This window comes from Xenopus tropicalis, chromosome 8 (genome assembly GCF_000004195.4).
Source record: "Xenopus tropicalis strain Nigerian chromosome 8, UCB_Xtro_10.0, whole genome shotgun sequence".
Taxonomy (NCBI): Eukaryota; Metazoa; Chordata; class Amphibia; order Anura; family Pipidae; genus Xenopus; species Xenopus tropicalis.
Genome location: NC_030684.2, coordinates 118,189,416 through 118,214,277, shown reverse-complemented (window position 1 = coordinate 118,214,277; position 24,862 = coordinate 118,189,416). Strand labels below are relative to the sequence as shown.

Here is a 24,862-nt window from a genome sequence, read left to right as displayed (position 1 = left end):
TCGCCCCTAGCCCAAGCGGCGCCGCTTCGGGTTCGGCTTCTCCCTTTGGCTCAAGTGTAAGTTATCTGTTCTTATCAGTTTAATATCTGATACGTCCCCTATCTGGGGACCATATATTAAATGGATTTTTGGAACAGGGAGATGGAAGAAGAGCTTGCTCTGTCCACTCCACGCATCGACCTGGTATTGCAGTACCTCCAGGACCGGTGCACCTCTCTTATCCAGTTTGAAAAATCAGAACAAGCTCGAATCTGCAGCAGCAGCACAACAAGTGCAAAGAAACAGCAGCAACAAGCAGCCCAAGGAAGGGGAAAAAAGAACTTTGCAAGACTTTGCAGGAGACAGTTTGCTGTTAATGTCGTCATCCGCCCGTTGTTTGGTGTGATGCCCTTTCAGCCGGGACTCGTTGCAGGAGCTCGTTGTGTGCTTGATTGTGTGCGCCAGAAAGAGGCGGGGCTATGTAAATGTTGGCTTCTGGGAGAGTGGTGAAGTTGCTGTTGCGGTGCTGAGTGGTCGTCGGCTGCAGCCCGCAAAGAGACCAGAGCCAGAGAAGGGCTGTAGAAGATATCCGAGATGCTGTAATGTGGGGGCTTGTGTGTGAGGGTTGGGGTTTTGGGGGGAGGATAGTGTAGGTGCAGGAGGAAGCGTTATGGCCCCTCTCTCTCCCCATGGAGGTAGAGCAAGCGAGGATCTGGGCCCGTCGGTGCGTGCGCAATTCGGGTTATCGCTTCTCGGCCTTTTGGCTAAGATCAAGTGTAGTATCTGTTCTTATCAGTTTAATATCTGATACGTCCCCTATCTGGGGACCATATATTAAATGGATTTTTGGAACAGGGAGATGGAAGAAGAGCTTGCTCTGTCCACTCCACGCATCGACCTGGTATTGCAGTACCTCCAGGACCGGTGCACCTCTCTTATCCAGTTTGAAAAATCAGAACAAGCTCGAATCTGCAGCAGCAGCACAACAAGTGCAAAGAAACAGCAGCAACAAGCAGCCCAAGGAAGGGGAAAAAAGAACTTTGCAAGACTTTGCAGGAGACAGTTTGCTGTTAATGTCGTCATCCGCCCGTTGTTTGGTGTGATGCCCTTTCAGCCGGGACTCGTTGCAGGAGCTCGTTGTGTGCTTGATTGTGTGCGCCAGAAAGAGGCGGGGCTATGTAAATGTTGGCTTCTGGGAGAGTGGTGAAGTTGCTGTTGCGGTGCTGAGTGGTCGTCGGCTGCAGCCCGCAAAGAGACCAGAGCCAGAGAAGGGCTGTAGAAGATATCCGAGATGCTGTAATGTGGGGGCTTGTGTGTGAGGTGGGGGTTGGGGTTTTGGGGGAGGATAGTGTAGGTGCAGGAGGAAGCGTTATGGCCCCTCTCTCTCCCCATGGAGGTAGAGCAAGCGAGGATCTGGGCCCGTCGGTGCGTGCGCAATTCGGGTTATCGCTTCTCGGCCTTTTGGCTAAGATCAAGTGTAGTATCTGTTCTTATCAGTTTAATATCTGATACGTCCCCTATCTGGGGACCATATATTAAATGGATTTTTGGAACAGGGAGATGGAAGAAGAGCTTGCTCTGTCCACTCCACGCATCGACCTGGTATTGCAGTACCTCCAGGACCGGTGCACCTCTCTTATCCAGTTTGAAAAATCAGAACAAGCTCGAATCTGCAGCAGCAGCACAACAAGTGCAAAGAAACAGCAGCAACAAGCAGCCCAAGGAAGGGGAAAAAAGAACTTTGCAAGACTTTGCAGGAGACAGTTTGCTGTTAATGTCGTCATCCGCCGTTGTTTGGTGTGATGCCCTTTCAGCCGGGACTCGTTGCAGGAGCTCGTTGTGTGCTTGATTGTGTGCGCCAGAAAGAGGCGGGGCTATGTAAATGTTGGCTTCTGGGAGAGTGGTGAAGTTGCTGTTGCGGTGCTGAGTGGTCGTCGGCTGCAGCCCGCAAAGAGACCAGAGCCAGAGAAGGGCTGTAGAAGATATCCGAGATGCTGTAATGTGGGGGCTTGTGTGTGAGGTGGGGGTTGGGGTTTTGGGGGGAGGATAGTGTAGGTGCAGGAGGAAGCGTTATGGCCCCTCTCTCTCCCCATGGAGGTAGAGCAAGCGAGGATCTGGGCCCGTCGGTGCGTGCGCAATTCGGGTTATCGCTTCTCGGCCTTTTGGCTAAGATCAAGTGTAGTATCTGTTCTTATCAGTTTAATATCTGATACGTCCCCTATCTGGGGACCATATATTAAATGGATTTTTGGAACAGGGAGATGGAAGAAGAGCTTGCTCTGTCCACTCCACGCATCGACCTGGTATTGCAGTACCTCCAGGACCGGTGCACCTCTCTTATCCAGTTTGAAAAATCAGAACAAGCTCGAATCTGCAGCAGCAGCACAACAAGTGCAAAGAAACAGCAGCAACAAGCAGCCCAAGGAAGGGGAAAAAAGAACTTTGCAAGACTTTGCAGGAGACAGTTTGCTGTTAATGTCGTCATCCGCCCGTTGTTTGGTGTGATGCCCTTTCAGCCGGGACTCGTTGCAGGAGCTCGTTGTGTGCTTGATTGTGTGCGCCAGAAAGAGGCGGGGCTATGTAAATGTTGGCTTCTGGGAGAGTGGTGAAGTTGCTGTTGCGGTGCTGAGTGGTCGTCGGCTGCAGCCCGCAAAGAGACCAGAGCCAGAGAAGGGCTGTAGAAGATATCCGAGATGCTGTAATGTGGGGGCTTGTGTGTGAGGTGGGGGTTGGGTTTTGGGGGGAGGATAGTGTAGGTGCAGGAGGAAGCGTTATGGCCCCTCTCTCTCCCCATGGAGGTAGAGCAAGCGAGGATCTGGGCCCGTCGGTGCGTGCGCAATTCGGGTTATCGCTTCTCGGCCTTTTGGCTAAGATCAAGTGTAGTATCTGTTCTTATCAGTTTAATATCTGATACGTCCCCTATCTGGGGACCATATATTAAATGGATTTTTGGAACAGGGAGATGGAAGAAGAGCTTGCTCTGTCCACTCCACGCATCGACCTGGTATTGCAGTACCTCCAGGACCGGTGCACCTCTCTTATCCAGTTTGAAAAATCAGAACAAGCTCGAATCTGCAGCAGCAGCACAACAAGTGCAAAGAAACAGCAGCAACAAGCAGCCCAAGGAAGGGGAAAAAAGAACTTTGCAAGACTTTGCAGGAGACAGTTTGCTGTTAATGTCGTCATCCGCCCGTTGTTTGGTGTGATGCCCTTTCAGCCGGGACTCGTTGCAGGAGCTCGTTGTGTGCTTGATTGTGTGCGCCAGAAAGAGGCGGGGCTATGTAAATGTTGGCTTCTGGGAGAGTGGTGAAGTTGCTGTTGCGGTGCTGAGTGGTCGTCGGCTGCAGCCCGCAAAGAGACCAGAGCCAGAGAAGGGCTGTAGAAGATATCCGAGATGCTGTAATGTGGGGGCTTGTGTGTGAGGTGGGGGTTGGGGTTTTGGGGGGAGGATAGTGTAGGTGCAGGAGAAGCGTTATGGCCCCTCTCTCTCCCCATGGAGGTAGAGCAAGCGAGGATCTGGGCCCGTCGGTGCGTGCGCAATTCGGGTTATCGCTTCTCGGCCTTTTGGCTAAGATCAAGTGTAGTATCTGTTCTTATCAGTTTAATATCTGATACGTCCCCTATCTGGGGACCATATATTAAAATGGATTTTTGGAACAGGGAGATGGAAGAAGAGCTTGCTCTGTCCACTCCACGCATCGACCTGGTATTGCAGTACCTCCAGGACCGGTGCACCTCTCTTATCCAGTTTGAAAAATCAGAACAAGCTCGAATCTGCAGCAGCAGCACAACAAGTGCAAAGAAACAGCAGCAACAAGCAGCCCAAGGAAGGGGAAAAAAGAACTTTGCAAGACTTTGCAGGAGACAGTTTGCTGTTAATGTCGTCATCCGCCCGTTGTTTGGTGTGATGCCCTTTCAGCCGGGACTCGTTGCAGGAGCTCGTTGTGTGCTTGATTGTGTGCGCCAGAAAGAGGCGGGGCTATGTAAATGTTGGCTTCTGGGAGAGTGGTGAAGTTGCTGTTGCGGTGCTGAGTGGTCGTCGGCTGCAGCCCGCAAAGAGACCAGAGCCAGAGAAGGGCTGTAGAAGATATCCGAGATGCTGTAATGTGGGGGCTTGTGTGTGGTGGGGGTTGGGGTTTTGGGGGAGGATAGTGTAGGTGCAGGAGGAAGCGTTATGGCCCCTCTCTCTCCCCATGGAGGTAGAGCAAGCGAGGATCTGGGCCGTCGGTGCGTGCGCAATTCGGGTTATCGCTTCTCGGCCCTTTTGGCTAAGATCAAGTGTAGTATCTGTTCTTATCAGTTTAATATCTGATACGTCCCCTATCTGGGGACCATATATTAAATGGATTTTTGGAACAGGGAGATGGAAGAAGAGCTTGCTCTGTCCACTCCACGCATCGACCTGGTATTGCAGTACCTCCAGGACCGGTGCACCTCTCTTATCCAGTTTGAAAAATCAGAACAAGCTCGAATCTGCAGCAGCAGCACAACAAGTGCAAAGAAACAGCAGCAACAAGCAGCCCAAGGAAGGGGAAAAAGAACTTTGCAAGACTTTGCAGGAGACAGTTTGCTGTTAATGTCGTCATCCGCCCGTTGTTTGGTGTGATGCCCTTTCAGCCGGGACTCGTTGCAGGAGCTCGTTGTGTGCTTGATTGTGTGCGCCAGAAAGAGGCGGGGCTATGTAAATGTTGGCTTCTGGGAGAGTGGTGAAGTTGCTGTTGCGGTGCTGAGTGGTCGTCGGCTGCAGCCCGCAAAGAGACCAGAGCCAGAGAAGGGCTGTAGAAGATATCCGAGATGCTGTAATGTGGGGGCTTGTGTGTGAGGGGGGGTTGGGGTTTTGGGGGGAGGATAGTGTAGGTGCAGGAGGAAGCGTTATGGCCCCTCTCTCTCCCCATGGAGGTAGAGCAAGCGAGGATCTGGGCCCGTCGGTGCGTGCGCAATTCGGGTTATCGCTTCTCGGCCTTTTGGCTAAATCAAGTGTAGTATCTGTTCTTATTCAGTTTAATATCTGATACTTGTCCCCTATCTGGGGAACCATAATTAAATGGATTTTTGGAACAGGGAGATGGAAGAAGAGCTTGCTCTGTCCACTCCAGCATCGACCTCTTGGCGTCCCATCTCTCTCCTGAATGTGGACTACAAGATCCTCGCCAAGGTACTAGCCAACCGGCTAAAGACTGTCATCGGACAGATCGTCCATCCGGACCAAACTTGCGGTATCCCCGGGCGCAGGATTGCCGACAGCCTTGCTCTCATTAGGGACACGGTTCACTACATCAAGGACCGCCGTGTACACGCGGCCCTGGTCAGTCTTGATCAGGAAAAAGCCTTTGATCGTGTGTCCCACGTCTTCATGAACAAGGCCCTGCGTAGGTTTGGGCTGGGTGAAATGTTTTGTTCTTATGTCAGTCTAATGTACCGTGATATTTTCAGTTTGGTGCTGGTCAACGGCTGGAAAACTGACCCCTTCCCGGTGTTGTCTGGGGTCAGACAAGGCTGTCCTCTTTCACCTCTTCTTTTTGTCTGTTGCATAGAGCTCTTCGCCGAGTGCATCCGACGGAATCCAGAGATCAGAGGGATCACCGCACCAGGACCTGCCAGATCCCAGATCAAGTGCTCGCTGTACATGGACGACGTGACCGTCTTCTGCGCTGATCAGCAGTCGGTGAGATCGCTCGTCCAGACCTGCGAGGACTTCAGCAAAGCTTCAGGAGCCAAAGTCAACTGCGGGAAGTCAGAGACCCTCCTCTTCGGAGACTGGAACCTGGCTTCTGACAACGTCCCCTTTTCCATCAAAGCCGACTTCATTAAGATCCTCGGAGTCTGGTTTGGCGGTGAGGGCGCGGCCCTGAAGTGCTGGGAGGAGAGAATGGCAAAGGTCAGACAAAAGATTGGCCTCTGGAGTCTCAGAGACCTCACCATCGAAGGGAAGACACTGGTGCTGCGGAATGAGATTCTTCCTGTCCTGCAGTACATGGCCCAAGCATGGCCTCCGCTGGCTACGGTCTGCAGGGCCATCACAAGGGCAGTCTTCCACTTCATCTGGGGCTCCAAGATGGACAGAGTAAAGCGGTCAGTTATGTACAAGGCCCCCTGCAAAGGTGGAAAAGGAGTCCCTGACATCCCCACCCTGCTGAGGAGTTTCTTCGTGTGTAACTGCATCCGCCAGACGATCACCGGTAAAGAAAAGGACTCTGTTGGCAGCTCCATGTCCCGCTTCTTTCTTCTTCCACTTTGGCGTTCGCTGGGGTGGGACAAGTGGGACAGCTCCTACCCTTACAACTGGAACACCCCTTGGTTTTACCTGGATGTTACAAAGTTTGTGAGGGAACACCAACTGGAGGGAGTCAAGCCCGATTTGTGGAAACCAAAGACAATCCACAAGTTGATCAGAGCCAAAGACAAGATGGAGTCTATTCCAGGGCTCCCAGAGGACACAGCAAAGGTTGTTTGGGGGAATGTTTCTTCAGACAGCCTGACCAACAAGCACAAGGACATGTCGTGGATGGCTATCCGGGGGGGGCTTCCCCTCAGAACCTTCATGCATGCCCGTAACCTGTGCAGGTACCGGCATTGCCCACGGTGCATCCTTTATGAGGAAACATCTTTGCACACCTTTTGGGATTGCCAATTTGCTCAGGTCCTGCTTGATGCCCTGGAACATGAACTCAAAGACTGTGTGCCCAGGAACTTGCTTACGCACCATGCGGTGCTTTATGGGCTTTTTCAGGGTACTCACACGGAGGGGGCAATTCAGGAAGCCTGGCGCCTTATGAACTGTGTTAAGGACGTTTTATGGTATTCCAGGAACTGCCTCATTCTGAGGAGAGAGAGGATGACAATCCAAGACTGCCGCAGACTGACTCACAGTCTGCTCCGGGACTACAACATCCGGGACAGCCTTGAGGAAGAAGAGGACTGAAAACCCTCTCCTTCTCCCCCTCCCTCCCTTGTTGTCTAAGTTTAAGTGGAAAATAAAGCTTTGGGCGTTTCAAATTCCACATCCCTTTCCCCATCTCCCACCCCCCATCCACTCCCCCTCTACCTCCATTGCTTTATTTTGAAAGTATAATGTGAATGCAATGAATGAATGAAAAACGGAAATGTTTGTTTTTTGTATATTTATATTATATATATATAATAAAGTATATTTTTCAATAAAAAAAAAAAAATCTGTTCTTATCAGTTTAATATCTGATACGTCCCCTATCTGGGGACCATATATTAAATGGATTTTTGGAACAGGGAGATGGAAGAAGAGCTTGCTCTGTCCACTCCACGCATCGACCTGGTATTGCAGTACCTCCAGGACCGGTGCACCTCTCTTATCCAGTTTGAAAAATCAGAACAAGCTCGAATCTGCAGCAGCAGCACAACAAGTGCAAAGAAACAGCAGCAACAAGCAGCCCAAGGAAGGGGAAAAAAGAACTTTGCAAGACTTTGCAGGAGACAGTTTGCTGTTAATGTCGTCATCCGCCCGTTGTTTGGTGTGATGCCCTTTCAGCCGGGACTCGTTGCAGGAGCTCGTTGTGTGCTTGATTGTGTGCGCCAGAAAGAGGCGGGGCTATGTAAATGTTGGCTTCTGGGAGAGTGGTGAAGTTGCTGTTGCGGTGCTGAGTGGTCGTCGGCTGCAGCCCGCAAAGAGACCAGAGCCAGAGAAGGGCTGTAGAAGATATCCGAGATGCTGTAATGTGGGGGCTTGTGTGTGAGGTGGGGGTTGGGGTTTTGGGGGGAGGATAGTGTAGGTGCAGGAGGAAGCGTTATGGCCCCTCTCTCTCCCCATGGAGGTAGAGCAAGCGAGGATCTGGGCCCGTCGGTGCGTGCGCAATTCGGGTTATCGCTTCTCGGCCTTTTGGCTAAGATCAAGTGTAGTATCTGTTCTTATCAGTTTAATATCTGATACGTCCCCTATCTGGGGACCATATATTAAATGGATTTTTGGAACAGGGAGATGGAAGAAGAGCTTGCTCTGTCCACTCCACGCATCGACCTGGTATTGCAGTACCTCCAGGACCGGTGCACCTCTCTTATCCAGTTTGAAAAATCAGAACAAGCTCGAATCTGCAGCAGCAGCACAACAAGTGCAAAGAAACAGCAGCAACAAGCAGCCCAAGGAAGGGGAAAAAAGAACTTTGCAAGACTTTGCAGGAGACAGTTTGCTGTTAATGTCGTCATCCGCCCGTTGTTTGGTGTGATGCCCTTTCAGCCGGGACTCGTTGCAGGAGCTCGTTGTGTGCTTGATTGTGTGCGCCAGAAAGAGGCGGGGCTATGTAAATGTTGGCTTCTGGGAGAGTGGTGAAGTTGCTGTTGCGGTGCTGAGTGGTCGTCGGCTGCAGCCCGCAAAGAGACCAGAGCCAGAGAAGGGCTGTAGAAGATATCCGAGATGCTGTAATGTGGGGGCTTGTGTGTGAGGTGGGGGTTGGGGTTTTGGGGGGAGGATAGTGTAGGTGCAGGAGGAAGCGTTATGGCCCCTCTCTCTCCCCATGGAGGTAGAGCAAGCGAGGATCTGGGCCCGTCGGTGCGTGCGCAATTCGGGTTATCGCTTCTCGGCCTTTTGGCTAAGATCAAGTGTAGTATCTGTTCTTATCAGTTTAATATCTGATACGTCCCCTATCTGGGGACCATATATTAAATGGATTTTTGGAACAGGGAGATGGAAGAAGAGCTTGCTCTGTCCACTCCACGCATCGACCTGGTATTGCAGTACCTCCAGGACCGGTGCACCTCTCTTATCCAGTTTGAAAAATCAGAACAAGCTCGAATCTGCAGCAGCAGCACAACAAGTGCAAAGAAACAGCAGCAACAAGCAGCCCAAGGAAGGGGAAAAAAGAACTTTGCAAGACTTTGCAGGAGACAGTTTGCTGTTAATGTCGTCATCCGCCCGTTGTTTGGTGGTGATGCCCTTTCAGCCGGGACTCGTTGCAGGAGCTCGTTGTGTGCTTGATTGTGTGCGCCAGAAAGAGGCGGGGCTATGTAAATGTTGGCTTCTGGGAGAGTGGTGAAGTTGCTGTTGCGGTGCTGAGTGGTCGTCGGCTGCAGCCCGCAAAGAGACCAGAGCCAGAGAAGGGCTGTAGAAGATATCCGAGATGCTGTAATGTGGGGGCTTGTGTGTGAGGTGGGGGGTTGGGGTTTTGGGGGGAGGATAGTGTAGGTGCAGGAGGAAGCGTTATGGCCCCTCTCTCTCCCCATGGAGGTAGAGCAAGCGAGGATCTGGGCCCGTCGGTGCGTGCGCAATTCGGGTTATCGCTTCTCGGCCTTTTGGCTAAGATCAAGTGTAGTATCTGTTCTTATCAGTTTAATATCTGATACGTCCCCTATCTGGGGACCATATATTAAATGGATTTTTGGAACAGGGAGATGGAAGAAGAGCTTGCTCTGTCCACTCCACGCATCGACCTGGTATTGCAGTACCTCCAGGACCGGTGCACCTCTCTTATCCAGTTTGAAAAATCAGAACAAGCTCGAATCTGCAGCAGCAGCACAACAAGTGCAAAGAAACAGCAGCAACAAGCAGCCCAAGGAAGGGGAAAAAAGAACTTTGCAAGACTTTGCAGGAGACAGTTTGCTGTTAATGTCGTCATCCGCCCGTTGTTTGGTGTGATGCCCTTTCAGCCGGGACTCGTTGCAGGAGCTCGTTGTGTGCTTGATTGTGTGCGCCAGAAAGAGGCGGGGCTATGTAAATGTTGGCTTCTGGGAGAGTGGTGAAGTTGCTGTTGCGGTGCTGAGTGGTCGTCGGCTGCAGCCCGCAAAGAGACCAGAGCCAGAGAAGGGCTGTAGAAGATATCCGAGATGCTGTAATGTGGGGGCTTGTGTGTGAGGTGGGGGTTGGGGTTTTGGGGGGAGGATAGTGTAGGTGCAGGAGGAAGCGTTATGGCCCCTCTCTCTCCCCATGGAGGTAGAGCAAGCGAGGATCTGGGCCCGTCGGTGCGTGCGCAATTCGGGTTATCGCTTCTCGGCCTTTTGGCTAAGGTCAAGTGTGGTATCCACTGCATGAGACCTTAGACGAGAGGTGCTTCTTGAGGACCCCCCTTCTCGGCCTTGCGGGATCGCCTACTTCGGTAGGCTAAACCCGCATGCTGCTATTGGGGAGGGGGCTAATCTCAGAGCAACGGGTTGCGATCCCCCCCTGTGTTCCAGTGCTTTTTTTGAGCACTAGGAATTGTATTTTGTGCTTGCGCTTCTCGGCCTTGCGGTTTTCGGGAGACCCCCTTCCTCGGCCTTGCAGGATCGCCTTTGGCTTAACCTGCATGCTGCTATTGGGGAAGGGGCATCCTCTTGATAAACGGGTAGCGTCCTTCCTCTTCCTTTTCCAGTTTTCCTTTTGAAATACTGGTAATTTTCATTTTGATGTTATCATGGAGGCTGATACCAATGCTGTTCCGGTTTACGCCAGATTAAAGAACACCATCCGGATCTCCTACAAGAATGGTGGAGCAGATCTTCGCGGATTTAAATATGTGGTGGAAGACATCCTCTTCAATTTATTTTCCATCCAGAAAGCTGAGATTTTATCCATTCAGGATTACCCCAAAAGAGGGATTTTTGATATTACTTTTGTTGCAGAAGGCATTTTCAAAGATTTCGTCTGTAAATTAGAAAACTTGAAGGGAAATCCTAAATTAGAGGGTGTTAATATTATACAACATTTTGTTGATGAAAGTGTTATTCTTGTTGTAAAAATGTATTCCCCTTTTGTACCAGAACACGTAATTCGTACTTTTCTGGCTAATTTCTTTAAAGATATCAAACTTTTGGGTAAAGTAAATAATGAATATGGTATCTGGACCTCCAAGTGGAGGTATCAAGTTACTTTTATTAAGGACCCAAATGGTTTTAAGGGGAAAAAACACCCTCCTGCCAGATTCAAGCTGGGAACTGTTAACGGAGATCTTTTTTATACAGGTATGCCGTTGTTCTGCCGTAAATGTAAGCAGCACGGGCACCTTCAGGTTGAATGCGAGGCCCTCTGCACAAATTGCGGCAGTAAGGAACATTCGGGTATTGAGTGTCCTAAGGGTAAAGAATGCAGGCTCTGTCAGAAAGTCGGACATACCTTTTGGGGGTGCCCTCTCAGGGTACTCAAGACTGTTTCTTCTGACTCTGTTCCTGCTCCTGTTCCTGCTCCTGTTCCCGTTCCTATACCGGTTTCTGTACCTGCTCCCGTTGTGATGTCCTCTGTTTCTGTGTCTCAACCTCCATCTACAGAGATACCTTCAGAGAATGAAAACGTTTCGGGCAATGAGGGATTCCAAACGCAGTTGACATCAAAACAAAGGAGACGTCTGAGGCGGCAAACAAAGGCCAGCGGGCGGCAGACAAAAGTACCCCCCCTTACCAAAGGGGTTGCTGGGAATTTGGATGATGCCGAACCAGCCTTTATCTCTCCACCTATGAACAAACCAGTTTCTGCTGCAAAGAGGAGACGTGTTGTTGGGAAAGAAAAATCTAGTTCCTCTTATGATGATGATGATGATGATGAAGCTATTTCGGGTAAGCAGTCATGTATGGTTCCTTCTTCTTCTCCTGCAGAGGATAGGGGTCCTGTCGTTTCTGTGGTCCCGGAGACATCTGAGAGTCAGCAACTGGCTATTCCATCTGTGATGCAAGTACCTCGGTTGATTCCGGAAGACCTTTTTCTAGGAGGTCTGATGGAAGATACTGCTGGTAGAAAATCCAGTATTCAGTGTCGTGAAGGAAAAGAGCCTGCTGAAGAGCTTCATGTATCAGATTTACCGCAATATACTCCAGTCCCTTTTCTTGAGGGTCTTTCTGATATCAGTGAGGGTTGTAGTTCCCCTGTGTCTACACTCTGCACTGTTGATTCTGGTGAGGTGGAAGAGTTTAGTTCCGGTGACATGGAATGTCTGACCGGTAAAGATTAATGTAGCCTCTGATGTTGATTTGTTTTTAACTTCTTTTTCTTATGGAAATGTCATCATTTAATGGTATTTCTTTTAATGTAAGAAGTTTGTTATCTAATGTTCGGAGATCTGCTCTTTTTAATTTTTTATCTGTTTTAACCGCATCTGTTTTCTTTTTACAAGAATGTGGCATCCCGCACAGTTTGAATTATAAGAAATATGAGGATGATTGGATTCATGGTCCTTCGGTGTGGTCTGGGTCCAACGGATCTTCCTCTGCGGGTGTTGCTATACTTTTTAAGGGAAATTTTATTGTTGATTTTAAACAAGAAATTTTACCAGGCAGAATTTTATTGGTTAAAGGTTTTATGAATGGTGTTAAATGGCAATTCTTAAATTTTTATGGTTCTCCAGATAAAGTGGCAAGGGCTGAGATGTTAGAAATGTTACCTCTTTTTATTGATAACTCTTGTCCTTTGATTTTAGCTGGGGATTTTAATTGTGTTCTTAAAGGGGAAAAACGTTTTACGCAATCTACCAGTCGGAATTATGACAAAACATCTGCTATGCTTAAAAATGTTTTAACTGATTTTAAGTTTATTGATGTTTTTAAATGTTGTAATAAGGATTTACCTGAAGAAGATGGTGTAACCTGGAGCAATGCATTGTGCAGTTCCAGAATTGATTTTGTTTTTTCCTCTGATAATGTGGAACCTGTCAGTTGTGATCTTTTAACCAATGTTTTTTCTGACCATAAGATTTTATCCTTTTATGTGAAAACTGGTTTTAAAAGGATTAAGAAGAAAACTGCTTGGAAATTGAATGTTTCCCTTTTAGATGATCTTACGGTTTTAACAGATTTTAAAAATTTTTATACTGATTGTAGGAGAAAGAAAAGCCCAAATATTTCCTTTGGTGTTTGGTGGGAAAGTATGAAGAAAAAAATCAAAAATTTTTTTATTAAGGTTGGAATAAGGAAAGCTAAGCAAAGAAGGGATTTCTTTGCGGTTCTAAATTGTCGTTTACAAACTTTATATAAGATGAGGAATTATGATATTGAAGTTGCAAATGATATTATTGAATGTAAAAAAGAAATTACTAAATGCCTAGAGCAAAAAGGGAAAGAGGTGATTTTTAATTCAAGAGTTAAACACATTGAAGAAAACGAAACATGTTCGAGGTATTTTTTTAAGAAAAAGGTTGAAAACTATGGTTTTATTGAGAAAATTGAGGGGGTGTCTGATTTGCAAGGCATTCTAAATAAGGTGCATGGTTTTTACTCTGAACTTTTTAATGAAAAAGTGGTTGATGAGAATTTTGTTAAAGATTCTCTGTGTAAAATTGAAAACAAACTTGATGAGGTTTCTAAAAATTTTTTAATCAGAGTTTTAAATGAACAAGAGGTTTTAGAGTCGGTTAAAAGTTTTAAAAATGGTAAAGTCCCCGGGGACGACGGTATACCTATTGAATTTTATGTAATTTTTTATGATGTTCTTAAAGATGATTTATTTGCGCTTTTTACTGTGGTAAAATTTTGGAATTAAAAACCTAATTCTTGGAAAAAAGGTGTAGTAACTTTGTTACATAAAAAAGGTGATAAGTGTGATTTAAAAAACTGGAGGCCTATAACGTTATTAAATTGTGATTATAAAATTTTTGCAAAAATTTGTGCTAACAGACTGAAAAGGGTTATTGAAAAACTTATTCATCTAAACCAAGTATGTGGTGTCCCAGGTCGGAGTGTATGGGAAAATCTCAATTTAGTAAAGGACATTATTGAAGATACTAAGATTAGGAGATGTGATTTGGCGATTTTATCAGTCGATTTCGAGAAAGCTTTCGATCGGGTATCTCACTTTTATCTTTTTAATGTTTTACATACAATGGGAATTCCGGACTCTTTTTTATTGTGTTTAAAATCTTTTTATACGAATTGTTCTAATAGAATTTTAGTCAATGGTTTTATGACGCAAGAGGTTCTTTTAAAATCTGGGGTAAAGCAGGGGTGCCCGCTTTCCCCTTTACTTTTCATATGTGCCCTAGAACCTCTTTTATGTGCAATTCGCAAAGACAAGCAAATTCGGGGTGTTTTTTTACCAGGCGGTGGTGGACTTGAAGCTAAAATTTCTGCCTATATGGATGATGTGGTATTCTTTTGTAAAGATACTCTCTCATTAAGAAAAAATTTACGGCAAATCCAGTTTTACTGTTGTGCTTCCGGTTTTAAAATTAACTTAAATAAGAGTGTAATTTTAAACCTTGGAAATCTGGATTTAAGGGACGTCCCTGTGCCAGTATCGGAAAAAATTAAGGTTTTAGGTGTCATTTTTAATCTTTCTAATAACGGTTTGGAAAGTTGGGACATGGTCGCAAATAAAATAAATCAGAAAATTTGCATGTGGGGTCTGAGGAAGTTGACAATGGAAGGAAAAATTTTAATCATCAAAATGGTGATTCTACCTATTCTATTGTATTTGAGTCTGGTTTTTCCTCCTCCGGTTTATTTTTTAAAAAAAATTACAAAAGTTTGCTTTACATTTTTTTGGAGCTCAAAAGCTGAAAAACTTAAAAGAGAAATTGTCATGAAGTCAAAAGAAAAAGGGGGAAAAGATTTCCCGGATTTTAAGGTTTTTTTACTTGTTAGATTTTTTGTTTTTTGTCTAAATGCTCTTTTTAAAAATCACTATTGGTCCTTTTTTATTCGTTTTAATACCGGTCTTTTTATGAGAAAATGTGGCTGGTTTAAAACAGACTTAAGTCATCCGTACTCTTTTACTTTGTCTAAAAATTACGATATTTTAGAAAAAATAGTGGTTTTATATAATTTTAAAGGGAAGGAGCTAAAAGTTTTATTGAATGTTAAAACATTGTTAAAATCCTTAAAAATGGAATCAGTAATATCTCTGGTGGGTAATTTCAATGAAGCCAAAAGTAAAGTGATTTGGAACATGGTAAATTTTACGCATTGTTTTAATTCTCAAAAAGATTTTTCTTGGATGTGCATACACCAGTGCCTTCCATGCAGAGCCTTCCAATACAGAAGAGGCATGGCCAATTCGTCAAAATGTCCGCGGAATTGCTGCAGCGAAGAGGAAACTGTTTTACACGTGTTATGGACTTGCAATTTTGCCAAAGAATTATGGACTAAAATTACTCCTTTTTTACTGAAGATTTTAAATTCAAAGCACATGGATTATTTTACAATTTTATATGGCCCGTTGGAATGTCCCTCTTCTGTTCATAAAATTATTGCATGGAAAATTATTAATTGTTGTAAAGAAGCATTATGGAAGGCGAGAAATATATTACTTTTTAAAAATGATGTTTTATCTGTTAAAAATGTTTTAAAATTGGCTTTTAGTGAAATGTATTTGTACTATTTGATAGACAAGAAACAAGATGTCTTACTAGCAAAGAATTGGTTTTTATGTGATTGGTCTTCTTTTATGTAAATCTTTTGTAAAATTGTATTTTATGGTCATGTCTCTGTTATATTTTTTTAATGTCTAATAAAAATGGTGTACCTCTTTGTTAGGTACAGCCTAAGTTAAAAAAATCTGTTCTTATCAGTTTAATATCTGATACGTCCCCTATCTGGGGACCATATATTAAATGGATTTTTGGAACAGGGAGATGGAAGAAGAGCTTGCTCTGTCCACTCCACGCATCGACCTGGTATTGCAGTACCTCCAGGACCGGTGCACCTCTCTTATCCAGTTTGAAAAATCAGAACAAGCTCGAATCTGCAGCAGCAGCACAACAAGTGCAAAGAAACAGCAGCAACAAGCAGCCCAAGGAAGGGGAAAAAAGAACTTTGCAAGACTTTGCAGGAGACAGTTTGCTGTTAATGTCGTCATCCGCCCGTTGTTTGGTGTGATGCCCTTTCAGCCGGGACTCGTTGCAGGAGCTCGTTGTGTGCTTGATTGTGTGCGCCAGAAAGAGGCGGGGCTATGTAAATGTTGGCTTCTGGGAGAGTGGTGAAGTTGCTGTTGCGGTGCTGAGTGGTCGTCGGCTGCAGCCCGCAAAGAGACCAGAGCCAGAGAAGGGCTGTAGAAGATATCCGAGATGCTGTAATGTGGGGGCTTGTGTGTGAGGTGGGGGTTGGGGTTTTGGGGGGAGGATAGTGTAGGTGCAGGAGGAAGCGTTATGGCCCCTCTCTCTCCCCATGGAGGTAGAGCAAGCGAGGATCTGGGCCCGTCGGTGCGTGCGCAATTCGGGTTATCGCTTCTCGGCCTTTTGGCTAAGATCAAGTGTAGTATCTGTTCTTATCAGTTTAATATCTGATACGTCCCCTATCTGGGGACCATATATTAAATGGATTTTTGGAACAGGGAGATGGAAGAAGAGCTTGCTCTGTCCACTCCACGCATCGACCTGGTATTGCAGTACCTCCAGGACCGGTGCACCTCTCTTATCCAGTTTGAAAAATCAGAACAAGCTCGAATCTGCAGCAGCAGCACAACAAGTGCAAAGAAACAGCAGCAACAAGCAGCCCAAGGAAGGGGAAAAAAGAACTTTGCAAGACTTTGCAGGAGACAGTTTGCTGTTAATGTCGTCATCCGCCCGTTGTTTGGTGTGATGCCCTTTCAGCCGGGACTCGTTGCAGGAGCTCGTTGTGTGCTTGATTGTGTGCGCCAGAAAGAGGCGGGGCTATGTAAATGTTGGCTTCTGGGAGAGTGGTGAAGTTGCTGTTGCGGTGCTGAGTGGTCGTCGGCTGCAGCCCGCAAAGAGACCAGAGCCAGAGAAGGGCTGTAGAAGATATCCGAGATGCTGTAATGTGGGGGCTTGTGTGTGAGGTGGGGGTTGGGGTTTTGGGGGGAGGATAGTGTAGGTGCAGGAGGAAGCGTTATGGCCCCTCTCTCTCCCCATGGAGGTAGAGCAAGCGAGGATCTGGGCCCGTCGGTGCGTGCGCAATTCGGGTTATCGCTTCTCGGCCTTTTGGCTAAGATCAAGTGTAGTATCTGTTCTTATCAGTTTAATATCTGATACGTCCCCTATCTGGGGACCATATATTAAATGGATTTTTGGAACAGGGAGATGGAAGAAGAGCTTGCTCTGTCCACTCCACGCATCGACCTGGTATTGCAGTACCTCCAGGACCGGTGCACCTCTCTTATCCAGTTTGAAAAATCAGAACAAGCTCGAATCTGCAGCAGCAGCACAACAAGTGCAAAGAAACAGCAGCAACAAGCAGCCCAAGGAAGGGGAAAAAAGAACTTTGCAAGACTTTGCAGGAGACAGTTTGCTGTTAATGTCGTCATCCGCCCGTTGTTTGGTGTGATGCCCTTTCAGCCGGGACTCGTTGCAGGAGCTCGTTGTGTGCTTGATTGTGTGCGCCAGAAAGAGGCGGGGCTATGTAAATGTTGGCTTCTGGGAGAGTGGTGAAGTTGCTGTTGCGGTGCTGAGTGGTCGTCGGCTGCAGCCCGCAAAGAGACCAGAGCCAGAGAAGGGCTGTAGAAGATATCCGAGATGCTGTAATGTGGGGGCTTGTGTGTGAGGTGGGGGTTGGGGTTTTGGGGGGAGGATAGTGTAGGTGCAGGAGGAAGCGTTATGGCCCCTCTCTCTCCCCATGGAGGTAGAGCAAGCGAGGATCTGGGCCCGTCGGTGCGTGCGCAATTCGGGTTATCGCTTCTCGGCCTTTTGGCTAAGATCAAGTGTAGTATCTGTTCTTAGGGGGGTTTTCTGGGTGCCCCCCATATACAAGACAGTCTACCTTGATCCTCTGGCCAGAGGGCCGGTAGCATGAAAGCCCGAGGTGCGCCGTGCCCTGGGAGTAGCGACCCCAGGGTGCCCGAACAAGCACTGTGAGGTGGAGGCTCACGCTGCACTTAGTACGGCACTTTGCACATGGCACTTTATCTTTTATGCTACACCCGCTTCTTTTGCCCCGGCCTTTTGGCTAGAGCAAAGAAAATTTTTACAAATCCGGCCGTCAGGCTGGGGCCGTATGCACGGCACCTTATTTATTTTCACTCCTTGTTTTGTCACCTCACCTTTTTATGTGTGACCCTTTCTAATGGGTTCTGAGGGTGCAGTTGCCCATTCGGGTATGCCCCACAGACCAAGGGGAGGACTGTGTGGCCATCTGGTTCCAGTCTCTCCCCGATACAAAAAACAAGTCTGCGGCTTTGTTTTTGTACCTCGGAGGAAGCTTCGGCGGAATCTGGAGGAAAGGGACTCTCCCTAGCCTTGCGGCGAAGGAGAGTCCGAAGACCCTTGCCCCCGTGAGCCTTTTGGTCCGGGGGTCGGGGATGTAAAGGGGCCCTCCCTAGCTTCGGCGAAGGAGGGCTCGAAGACTCGTTTTTTCGCCGCGCCTTTTGGCCTGTGGATACGAGTACGGGCTATCGTCCCTTTTGGGGCTGGCCAACCACGCACCTTCGTGCACTTTGTGTGGATTTTGCACTTTGCACTTTTTGCACTTTTTTGCACTTAGGCAGAAAGCACGACCTCGGGCTTTCAAAAAAAAAAAAAAAATCTGTTCTTATCAGTTTAATATCTGATACGTCCCCTATCTGGGGACCATATATTAAATGGATTTTTGGAACAGGGAGATGGAAGAAGAGCTTGCTCTGTCCACTCCACGCATCGACCTGGTATTGCAGTACCTCCAGGACCGGTGCACCTCTCTTATCCAGTTTGAAAAATCAGAACAAGCTCGAATCTGCAGCAGCAGCACAACAAGTGCAAAGAAACAGCAGCAACAAGCAGCCCAAGGAAGGGGAAAAAAGAACTTTGCAAGACTTTGCAGGAGACAGTTTGCTGTTAATGTCGTCATCCGCCCGTTGTTTGGTGTGATGCCCTTTCAGCCGGGACTCGTTGCAGGAGCTCGTTGTGTGCTTGATTGTGTGCGCCAGAAAGAGGCGGGGCTATGTAAATGTTGGCTTCTGGGAGAGTGGTGAAGTTGCTGTTGCGGTGCTGAGTGGTCGTCGGCTGCAGCCCGCAAAGAGACCAGAGCCAGAGAAGGGCTGTAGAAGATATCCGAGATGCTGTAATGTGGGGGCTTGTGTGTGAGGTGGGGGTTGGGGTTTTGGGGGGAGGATAGTGTAGGTGCAGGAGGAAGCGTTATGGCCCCTCTCTCTCCCCATGGAGGTAGAGCAAGCGAGGATCTGGGCCCGTCGGTGCGTGCGCAATTCGGGTTATCGCTTCTCGGCCTTTTGGCTAAGATCAAGTGTAGTATCTGTTCTTATCAGTTCAGATCTACTGAAGCAGGCTGAAGTCTGAAGATCTGAAGCTCAGGAAGAGAATCATCTGATCGACCGACGGACGGAGACACTTCGGAAGATCCAGCTCCAGAGAGACCGACTTCGGCTTCAGACTGCGACAGAAGCACTTCATCTTGAAGCGATCTACAGGGATTCCGACCTTCAGGAAAGAAGTCCCAGACTACGACCGGCAAAGAAGAAACTCGGAGTTCTAACTCCGCTTCGAGCTGATAACACTTAGGAGTTTTTTTTTAAAAACTCCTCTCTCTCTCTCTCTCTCTCTCTCTTACTCCCTTCCCCCCTCTCTCTCTCTTCCCTCCCTGGGGCCATTGCAGTGCTCTGAAGGACGACCCTTGGGGTCATTTGCATAACCCCGCCCACTCTCTCTCTCTCTCTTTTTTTTCAGACTTTTCCCCTCCTTCTACCCTTCTTTTTCCCTCTCTTTTCCTTTCCAGACCCTTGGAACAGGAAGAGATGGCTCCTGCTACAGCTGCCAGCAGAGGGAAGAACTCTGGGAAGAAATCGGAAAATGTCTCCACGGGCTCCAGGAACGCACCACCCAAAACTGGACCCGCAACCCAAGCACCAGCCCAGGCCTCCGCTCTGCCTCCCAAGGCTAACCAGTCCCCCAATCTGGAGCCATGGATGAGACAGACGGTTGTGCTAAGGCTAAAAGAGGTGGAAGGTAAGGTCCCGGACATGTCGACAGGTGTGTTCGGGAAAAAGATGGTAATGGAACAGGGATTCTCCAAGGCAGAGACGGTGAGTATACAGACCTTCATAGGGGGACTGTTTTACATCACCTTCGCTTCCATGGCTATTTGCAGGAGGTACTGGGAAAGGGTTAAAGCGGCGGGGCCCGAATCCCCTTTTACTCGCTTTGTGGGCAACAGCCCTATTCAAAGAGAGGAAAGGCGGGTGACGGTCGCAATGCGAAACCCCCACACACCAGTGAAAGATATTATCACCTTCCTGAGCAGATTCTGCACGGTCATCAAGGATCCCAGCCAAATCATGGACTCAAACGGCTTCTGGACGGGTAAGTATTCGGTCCTGGTAAAGCTCCAGCGGGAAGAGGGCTCAGCAGATGGGCTCAAACACCTCCCCCAGAGTTTCTCTCTCGGCAGCTCCCCCGGACTCCTCTACTACCCAGACCAGCCTCAAACCTGCAGGAAATGTGGACAGTTGGGACACCAAGCAAAAACCTGCACAGCAAATGCATGCAGGATCTGCAAGGTGCTGGGCCATGAGGCCAAAAACTGCCCCCGCTCCAAGGCCTGCAACTTATGTGGATTGGCTGACCACATCTACAGAGACTGCCCACAGAGATCAAGAACCTATGCGTCTGTGGCTCAGGCGAAACCGACACCTCCAGCCCCAGCCAATACACAAAAGAAAGGAAAGCCTCCAGCCCCAGCCAAAGCCAAGGTAACACCTCCGGCTCCGGCCAAGAACAATGGGAACAAGGAGAAGAATGGTAAGCCCCCCACTGCTACCCCAGCACCCTCTCCCACTCCAGCCCCCACCTTCACACCTCCCTCTCCCCCTGCAGCCCCGCTAACCTCCCCTCCAGGGGCTGCAGGTTTCTCCCTGGAGGATTTTCCCCCCCTCACCCACCCCTCCCAGCCTCTCTCTTCCTCTCCAGCCCTCTGCAAAAAAAGGACCAGAGAAGCAGAGGAAAGCCCAGCGGCTGAACAACAACAGGAGAGGAAGAAAGCCGTCACTGACCTGGACGGCACAACATCATCAGAGGAGGGGGAGGAGGTGGAGGCAGTGCACATCACAGAGGTAGAAGCAGAGGACATGGAACTGCTCCTGGAAGAACTCGAGCAGATCCCAGTCGAACCTGCAGATGTCAACAGGGTCCTGCAACTGGAAGAGGCCCTGCTACAGCAGCTGGAATCTCCGGAGGAGAGTCCCCCCCCGCCCGACAATGCAGGAGGAGACCCGCCCGACCGGAGTGGTAATGTATAATGTAAAATGACGTTAACGGTTTTCTTTTTATTTCTTAACTAATGGGGTCTTTTAACTTATTCACCATTAATGTTAGGAGTATTAAGGACCTGATGAGACGACAGACCATCTTTGCATTTCTCGATAACCAGAATTGTAATGTGTACATGTTGCAGGAATGTGCCTTTCCTTTCTCCAGGTCTTACAAACACCTCATGCGTCAGTGGACCCATGGTCCCTCCTACTGGTCTGGGGGTAATAGCTGTAAGTCTGCAGGGGTCGCCATTCTGATCAGGGGGAGCCTCTTCACTGTTGATTCTGTACTTGAGCTAGTCTGTGGCCGTTTACTGGTCGTGGACGGTTCCTGGGCAGGGGAGCCTGTTAGGCTTATCAACGTGTACGCCTCCCCTGAGAAGGGTGAGCGTTTGGAACTACTCCAAACCCTGCGGGCCCAGTTAGCAACCACCCGGGCGGTAGTGTTGGGCGGGGATTTCAACTGCCCCATTGAGGAGGACGGGCGCAGCACCAGCAACGGTGCCAAACTGGATGTCACCTCCAAACTGCTTAAGGAGATGGTAACCGAAGCATCCTTAAAGGACGCTGTTGGGTCCATTGGGAACGGCACTGTGAATTACAGTTGGTGCCGCCCCGATGGCTCAGTGCGTTCTAGGATTGACTTTGTGTTTACCTCCCGTACCATCAAGCAGACAAGGTATGCTATGGTCCCCTGCTTCTTCTCTGACCACAGGGCCATTCACTTTCAGGGATCTTTGGGCTGTGGTTTTCCTCCAGGTCCGGGCTCCTGGAAGCTGAACTGTGAACTGTTGGGAAGGGAGGAGGTTATGCAAGAACTGAGGGATGCATACATTTGGTGGAGGAATGAGAAATGTTGTTTTAATAATGTCAGTGACTGGTGGGAATTTGTCAAGGTTCAGTTGCGTAGTTTCTTTCAGGTGAAGGGCAGGCGTCAAGCCTGCGAACGCAGGAGGAACTTCAAGAGGCTGCAGAGAGATCTACAGTCCCTTCAAGACCTCCAGCGGTGTGGCTGGGATGTGAGAAAGGATCTGGAGGAGACCAAAGAGGGCCTGAAAGGGCACTTTGCGGAGGAATCCAGGCGCATCATCTTCCGCTCCAAGGTGGAGCATCTCGAGAAGGGGGAAAAGTGCAACTCTTTCTTCTTCCGAAAGCTCCACTCCGGCCACACACCCCTGACAGAGCTCCGCGACGAGACAGGCACCCTGAAGTCAGGTAAGGAGGGAGTGATGGAAGTGGTCACAGACTACTACAGCTCCCTCTACAAGGAAAAGGAAACAGACGAAACATCGGCTGAGAAGTTCCTGTCAGGTATCACTAACCTTTTTGATCCTGCAGGTCTTTCAGCCACCAATGCCCCCTTGGCCTTGGAGGAGTTGCACTCTGCTGCCAAATCCTTTAGGCGAGACAGGACCCCGGGCAGTGACGGTCTCCCAGCGGAGCTCTATGTAGCGCTGTGGGACCTCATTGGCCCGGACCTGCTCGAGCTGTACGAGGAGATGGCCGTGGAGGGCAAAATGCCTCAGTCGCTGAGGGAAGGAATGATCACGATCTTGTATAAGCAGAAGGGGGAGAGATGCGACCTTAAAAATTGGCGGCCCATCTCTCTCCTGAATGTGGACTACAAGATCCTCGCCAAGGTACTAGCCAACCGGCTAAAGACTGTCATCGGACAGATCGTCCATCCGGACCAAACCTGCGGTATTCCCGGGCGCAGGATTGCAGACAGCCTTGCTCTCATTAGGGACACGGTGCACTACATCAAGGACCGCCGTGTACACGCGGCCCTGGTCAGTCTTGATCAGGAAAAAGCCTTTGATCGTGTGTCCCACGTCTTTATGAACAAGGTCCTGCGTAGGTTTGGGCTGGGTGAAATGTTTTGTTCTTATGTCAGTCTAATGTACCGTGATATTTTCAGCTTGGTGTTGGTGAACGGCTGGAAAACTGACCCCTTCCCTGTCCTCTCTGGGGTCAGACAAGGCTGCCCTCTTTCACCTCTTCTTTTTGTCTGTTGCATAGAGCTCTTCGCCGAGTGCATCCGACGGAATCCAGAGATCAGAGGGATCACCGCACCAGGACCCGCCAGATCCCAGATCAAGTGCTCGCTGTACATGGACGACGTGACCGTCTTCTGCGCAGACCAGCAGTCGGTGAGATCGCTCGTCCAGACCTGCGAGGACTTCAGCAAAGCTTCAGGAGCCAAAGTCAACTGCGGGAAGTCAGAGACCCTCCTCTTCGGAGACTGGAACCTGGCTTCTGACAATGTCCCCTTTTCCATCAAAGCCGACTTCATTAAGATCCTCGGAGTCTGGTTTGGCGGTGAGGGCGCTGCCCTGAAGTGCTGGGAGGAGAGAATGGCAAAGGTCAGACAAAAGATTGGCCTCTGGAGTCTCAGAGACCTCACCATCGAAGGGAAGACACTGGTGCTGCGGAATGAGATTCTTCCTGTCCTGCAGTACATGGCCCAAGCATGGCCTCCGCTGGCTACGGTCTGCAGGGCCATCACAAGGGCAGTCTTCCACTTCATCTGGGGCTCCAAGATGGACAGAGTAAAGCGGTCAGTTATGTACAAGGCCCCCTGCAAAGGTGGAAAAGGAGTCCCTGACATCCCCACCCTGCTGAGGAGTTTCTTCGTATGTAACTGCATCCGCCAGACGATCACCGGCAAAGAAAAGGACTCTGTTGGCAGCTCCATGTCCCGCTTTTTTCTTCTTCCACTTTGGCGTTCGCTGGGGTGGGACAAGTGGGACAGCTCCTACCCTTACAACTGGAACACCCCTTGGTTCTACCTGGATGTTACAAAGTTTGTGAGGGAACACCAACTGGAGGGAGTCAAGCCCGATTTGTGGAAACCAAAGACAATCCACAAGTTGATCAGAGCCAAAGACAAGATGGAGTCTATTCCAGGGCTCCCAGAGGACACAGTCAAGGTTGTTTGGGGAAATGTTTCTTCAGACAGCCTGTCCAACAAGCACAAGGACATGTCATGGATGGCCATACAGGGGGGGTTGCCCCTCAGAACATTCATGCATGCCCGTAACCTGTGCAGGTACCGGCATTGCCCACGGTGCATCCTTTATGAGGAAACATCTTTGCACACCTTTTGGGATTGCCAGTTTGCTCAGGTCCTGCTTGATGCCCTGGAACATGAACTCAAAGACTGTGTGCCCAGGAACTTGCTTACGCACCATGCGGTGCTTTATGGGCTTTTCCAGGGTACTCACACGGAAGGGGCAATTCAGGATGCCTGGCGCCTTATGAACTCTTTTAAGGACGTTTTATGGTATTCCAGGAACTGCCTCATTCTGAGGAGAGAGAGGATGACAATCCAAGATTGCCGCAGACTGATTCACAGTCTGCTCCGGGACTACAACATCCGGGACAGCCTTGAGGAAGAAGAGGACTAAAAACCCCTCTCCTTCTCCCCCTCCCTCCCCTGTTGTCTAAGTTTAAGTGGAAAATAAAGCTTTGGGCGTTTCAAATTCCACATCCCTTTCCCCATCTCCCACCCCCCATCCACTCCCCCTCTACCTCCATTGCTTTATTTTGAAAGTATAATGTGAATGCAATGAATGAATGAAAAACGGAAATGTTTGTTTTTTGTATATTTATATTATATATATATAATAAAGTATATTTTTCAATAAAAAAAAAATCTGTTCTTATCAGTTTAATATCTGATACGTCCCCTATCTGGGGACCATATATTAAATGGATTTTTGGAACAGGGAGATGGAAGAAGAGCTTGCTCTGTCCACTCCACGCATCGACCTGGTATTGCAGTACCTCCAGGACCGGTGCACCTCTCTTATCCAGTTTGAAAAATCAGAACAA

General features: G+C 48.6%; 3 protein-coding genes, 13 non-coding genes and 6 pseudogenes across 16 annotated transcripts in view; all 22 read left to right on the top strand.

The window, feature by feature from the left end:
* Positions 1-7,100, top strand: part of LOC105948215 — a 35,484-nt gene extending 28,384 nt beyond the window's left edge. Inside the window, exon 2 of the mRNA XM_031891984.1 lies at positions 5,514-7,100. Within this exon, the coding sequence (XP_031747844.1) occupies positions 5,514-6,901 (1,388 nt within the window). The 3' untranslated portion in view covers positions 6,902-7,100. The remainder of the gene's footprint in view (positions 1-5,513) is intronic.
* LOC116407308 lies at positions 36-217 on the top strand. The gene has a single exon (XR_004220266.1). It is a non-coding gene; the product is annotated as a U2 spliceosomal RNA (small nuclear RNA).
* LOC116407437 lies at positions 724-914 on the top strand. Its single transcript, XR_004220343.1, has one exon. It is a non-coding gene; the product is annotated as a U2 spliceosomal RNA (small nuclear RNA).
* Positions 1,425-1,615, top strand: LOC116407436. Its single transcript, XR_004220342.1, has one exon. It is a non-coding gene; the product is annotated as a U2 spliceosomal RNA (small nuclear RNA).
* On the top strand, positions 2,126-2,316 carry LOC116407434. Its single transcript, XR_004220340.1, has one exon. It is a non-coding gene; the product is annotated as a U2 spliceosomal RNA (small nuclear RNA).
* On the top strand, positions 2,827-3,017 carry LOC116407433. Its single transcript, XR_004220339.1, has one exon. It is a non-coding gene; the product is annotated as a U2 spliceosomal RNA (small nuclear RNA).
* LOC116407243 lies at positions 3,528-3,719 on the top strand. The gene has a single exon (XR_004220204.1). It is a non-coding gene; the product is annotated as a U2 spliceosomal RNA (small nuclear RNA).
* Positions 4,227-4,418, top strand: LOC116407252. Its single transcript, XR_004220213.1, has one exon. It is a non-coding gene; the product is annotated as a U2 spliceosomal RNA (small nuclear RNA).
* On the top strand, positions 4,928-5,087 carry LOC116407348 (annotated as a pseudogene).
* A 26-nt stretch (positions 7,101-7,126) lies between the features above and the next one.
* LOC116407318 lies at positions 7,127-7,304 on the top strand (annotated as a pseudogene).
* A 511-nt stretch (positions 7,305-7,815) lies between these two features.
* Positions 7,816-8,006, top strand: LOC116407432. The gene has a single exon (XR_004220338.1). It is a non-coding gene; the product is annotated as a U2 spliceosomal RNA (small nuclear RNA).
* Positions 8,007-8,517: 511 nt separating this feature from the next.
* LOC116407431 lies at positions 8,518-8,708 on the top strand. Its single transcript, XR_004220337.1, has one exon. It is a non-coding gene; the product is annotated as a U2 spliceosomal RNA (small nuclear RNA).
* A 513-nt stretch (positions 8,709-9,221) lies between these two features.
* Positions 9,222-9,412, top strand: LOC116407430. The gene has a single exon (XR_004220336.1). It is a non-coding gene; the product is annotated as a U2 spliceosomal RNA (small nuclear RNA).
* Positions 9,413-15,360: 5,948 nt separating this feature from the next.
* Positions 15,361-15,549, top strand: LOC116407322. The gene has a single exon (XR_004220276.1). It is a non-coding gene; the product is annotated as a U2 spliceosomal RNA (small nuclear RNA).
* Positions 15,550-16,060: 511 nt separating this feature from the next.
* Positions 16,061-16,251, top strand: LOC116407429. Its single transcript, XR_004220335.1, has one exon. It is a non-coding gene; the product is annotated as a U2 spliceosomal RNA (small nuclear RNA).
* A 511-nt stretch (positions 16,252-16,762) lies between these two features.
* Positions 16,763-16,953, top strand: LOC116407428. Its single transcript, XR_004220334.1, has one exon. It is a non-coding gene; the product is annotated as a U2 spliceosomal RNA (small nuclear RNA).
* Positions 16,954-17,464: 511 nt separating this feature from the next.
* LOC116407379 lies at positions 17,465-17,564 on the top strand (annotated as a pseudogene).
* Positions 17,565-18,254: 690 nt separating this feature from the next.
* On the top strand, positions 18,255-18,467 carry LOC116407332 (annotated as a pseudogene).
* Positions 18,468-18,975: 508 nt separating this feature from the next.
* On the top strand, positions 18,976-21,036 carry LOC116406494 (zinc finger CCHC domain-containing protein 3-like). The gene is made up of 2 exons (XM_031891880.1): positions 18,976-20,519; positions 20,688-21,036. The coding sequence occupies exons 1-2, from the start codon at positions 19,517-19,519 to the stop codon at positions 21,014-21,016; spliced, it is 1,332 nt and encodes a 443-aa protein (XP_031747740.1). The 5' UTR covers positions 18,976-19,516; the 3' UTR covers positions 21,017-21,036.
* Positions 18,979-19,089, top strand: LOC116407376 (annotated as a pseudogene).
* A 1-nt stretch (position 21,037) lies between the features above and the next one.
* LOC108648373 lies at positions 21,038-24,636 on the top strand. The gene is made up of 2 exons (XM_018096896.2): positions 21,038-22,243; positions 23,048-24,636. The coding sequence occupies exons 1-2, from the start codon at positions 21,058-21,060 to the stop codon at positions 24,433-24,435; spliced, it is 2,574 nt and encodes an 857-aa protein (XP_017952385.2). The 5' UTR covers positions 21,038-21,057; the 3' UTR covers positions 24,436-24,636.
* A 25-nt stretch (positions 24,637-24,661) lies between these two features.
* Positions 24,662-24,836, top strand: LOC116407317 (annotated as a pseudogene).
* Positions 24,837-24,862: the final 26 nt, after the last annotated feature.

What these genes read in the sequence shown, in the direction of transcription:
- LOC116406494 (XM_031891880.1), top strand. Translation starts at nt 19,517, where the DNA reads ATGGCTCCTGCTACAGCTGCCAGCAGAGGGAAGAACTCTGGGAAGAAA. An exon ending in TGGGAACAAGGAGAAGAATG is followed by an intron (nt 20,520 to 20,687) that starts GTAAGCCCCCCA and finishes CTTCCTCTCCAG; the next exon opens with CCCTCTGCAAAAAAAGGACC.
- LOC108648373 (XM_018096896.2), top strand. Translation starts at nt 21,058, where the DNA reads ATGGGGTCTTTTAACTTATTCACCATTAATGTTAGGAGTATTAAGGAC. An exon ending in GACAGGCACCCTGAAGTCAG is followed by an intron (nt 22,244 to 23,047) that starts GTAAGGAGGGAG and finishes TCTGTTGCATAG; the next exon opens with AGCTCTTCGCCGAGTGCATC.